General features: G+C 55.1%; 1 protein-coding gene across 1 annotated transcript in view; it reads left to right on the top strand.

Annotated features, from left to right (window-relative positions):
* The first annotated feature begins 585 nt into the window (after positions 1–585).
* The window catches only part of Kcnk3 (potassium channel, two pore domain subfamily K, member 3), a 40004-nt gene continuing 38950 nt past the window's right edge, over positions 586–1639 (top strand). Inside the window, exon 1 of the mRNA XM_013013535.1 lies at positions 586–639. Coding sequence (XP_012868989.1) covers positions 586–639 — 54 coding nt within the window. The remainder of the gene's footprint in view (positions 640–1639) is intronic.

Here is a 1639-nt window from a genome sequence, read left to right as displayed (position 1 = left end):
TTGGTGAAATGACTGGTGACTATATTGCCTTTCGCCTCAGTTTCTCTACCTACAAAAGTCAATGCAGGAGCAACCTATCTTTCAGGTCTGTGGCAAGAACTAGAATGAATGTAATGCACCCAGCCAAACACACAGCAGATGCTTGGAAAACCCTGCCGAATGAAGAGCTGAAGAATGAATGGGTTAGTGGCGCTTACTTCCAAGGTGCTGTTGGAGAAGGAATGTGGTGTGTGGCTATGACAGACCAGCTGGGTATGTGGCAGATGGTGCCCCCACCCTGGCTGGTTGCCTCCTGAGCCTGCCCTCAGTAGTCAGGAGTCTTGGGCCTCTTCCACGTCTCTCTGCGTGGCCTATGCCAGGGTCCTGTGAAGGACTGTTTGACCCTTCTTGGCATTGGGGCTTGCATTTCAATCATTCTGCTCACTCAGCCAATCCAAGACCAGAGCTGCTTGGAGTTGAAGGACAGCCTGTGGGATCATCTGCCATGACACCTTATGGAAGAGATGGGAACATGAGGCTCTGAGAGGGACAATGACACCTTTCTTAAGGTCTTGCTTCCTAGCCTTCCTCATCACTATAGCCACCATGTTGACAAATGAAGAGACGAAGGCAGAGGGGGCCCACACCCCAGTTCCTCCAGTCTGGCAGTGGGTCTTTACACCTGAACATACCTGCTCTGTTTCAGCTGGAATGTCCCACAGTGGCAACTGACACTCCCGTAGTTCAGCATAAGACTTATTGGACACAGTGGTGCAGGGCAAGAGCTGTAGCTATGTAGCCAGCTGGAACCCCTCGGGAACTGAGCGGGAAGCCCAGCCTACCAGCGCCTTCTCAGCCAGTTCTAGGTACAGGGCTGACCTGGGGAGGGAGGAGAGCAGGGCTTTCCCTTGGGCATCTGCTCCTGTGCTCCGGCCCTACTTGTTTCTAAGACGGAAGTGGGTGGGGAAGGGGGGAGGCGGGAGGGTGTGGAGTGTGGCCTGGAGAGGAGGAAAGCTTGGCTGAGCCCCAGCTCTGTCACCAACTCACTGTGTGCCCAGCAGGTCACTTCACTTCCTGTGCCTCAGTTTCCTCATCCACCTAAGCTGCAGGAGAGCAGGACCCAAGATCCCCACCAGCTATGGCATGCTGCAACTGGGGTAGAGGCTGGAGGAAGGGCCTCCCTCTGCCTGTCCTTTCTCCTTCCTCGATTATCTTTTTCCAGCCACCAGTTTATCTCTAGGTCTCCCTGTCTCACTCAGTTGGCTGCTGTTTCCATCCTTTGCTTGGGATTTGCCTGCCTGCTTCTTCTTTTCCAGGGTTTGTGTGTCTACCTCTGGTTTTGTCTCCTCCCTCCGTGTCTCTCTCTCTCTCTCTCTCTCACACACACACACACACACACACACACACACACACTGCCTTCAGTCTTTCTCCCCTTCTTGGTAGTTATCTGTGTTTTCCTGTGTAGTTTTCTCCTCTCTGGGGCTGGTTCCCTGGATCTCTCTCTCTCTCTCTCTCCCTCTCCCCATCTCCCTCTCTCCGTCTCTCCGTCTCTCCCTCTCCCCCACCCTTCCCCCTTCCTCCTCGGTCCTGCCCGGGCTCTCTCGCTCGTTCCCCCTTCCCTCCTCTCGTCCAGCCCCCCTCCCTCGGCGCGGCTCCCCAG

Source organism: Dipodomys ordii, unplaced genomic scaffold, assembly GCF_000151885.1.
Source record: "Dipodomys ordii isolate 6190 unplaced genomic scaffold, Dord_2.0 Scaffold20, whole genome shotgun sequence".
Classification (NCBI taxonomy): Eukaryota; Metazoa; Chordata; class Mammalia; order Rodentia; family Heteromyidae; genus Dipodomys; species Dipodomys ordii.
This window is presented reverse-complemented; position numbering and strand designations above follow the sequence as displayed.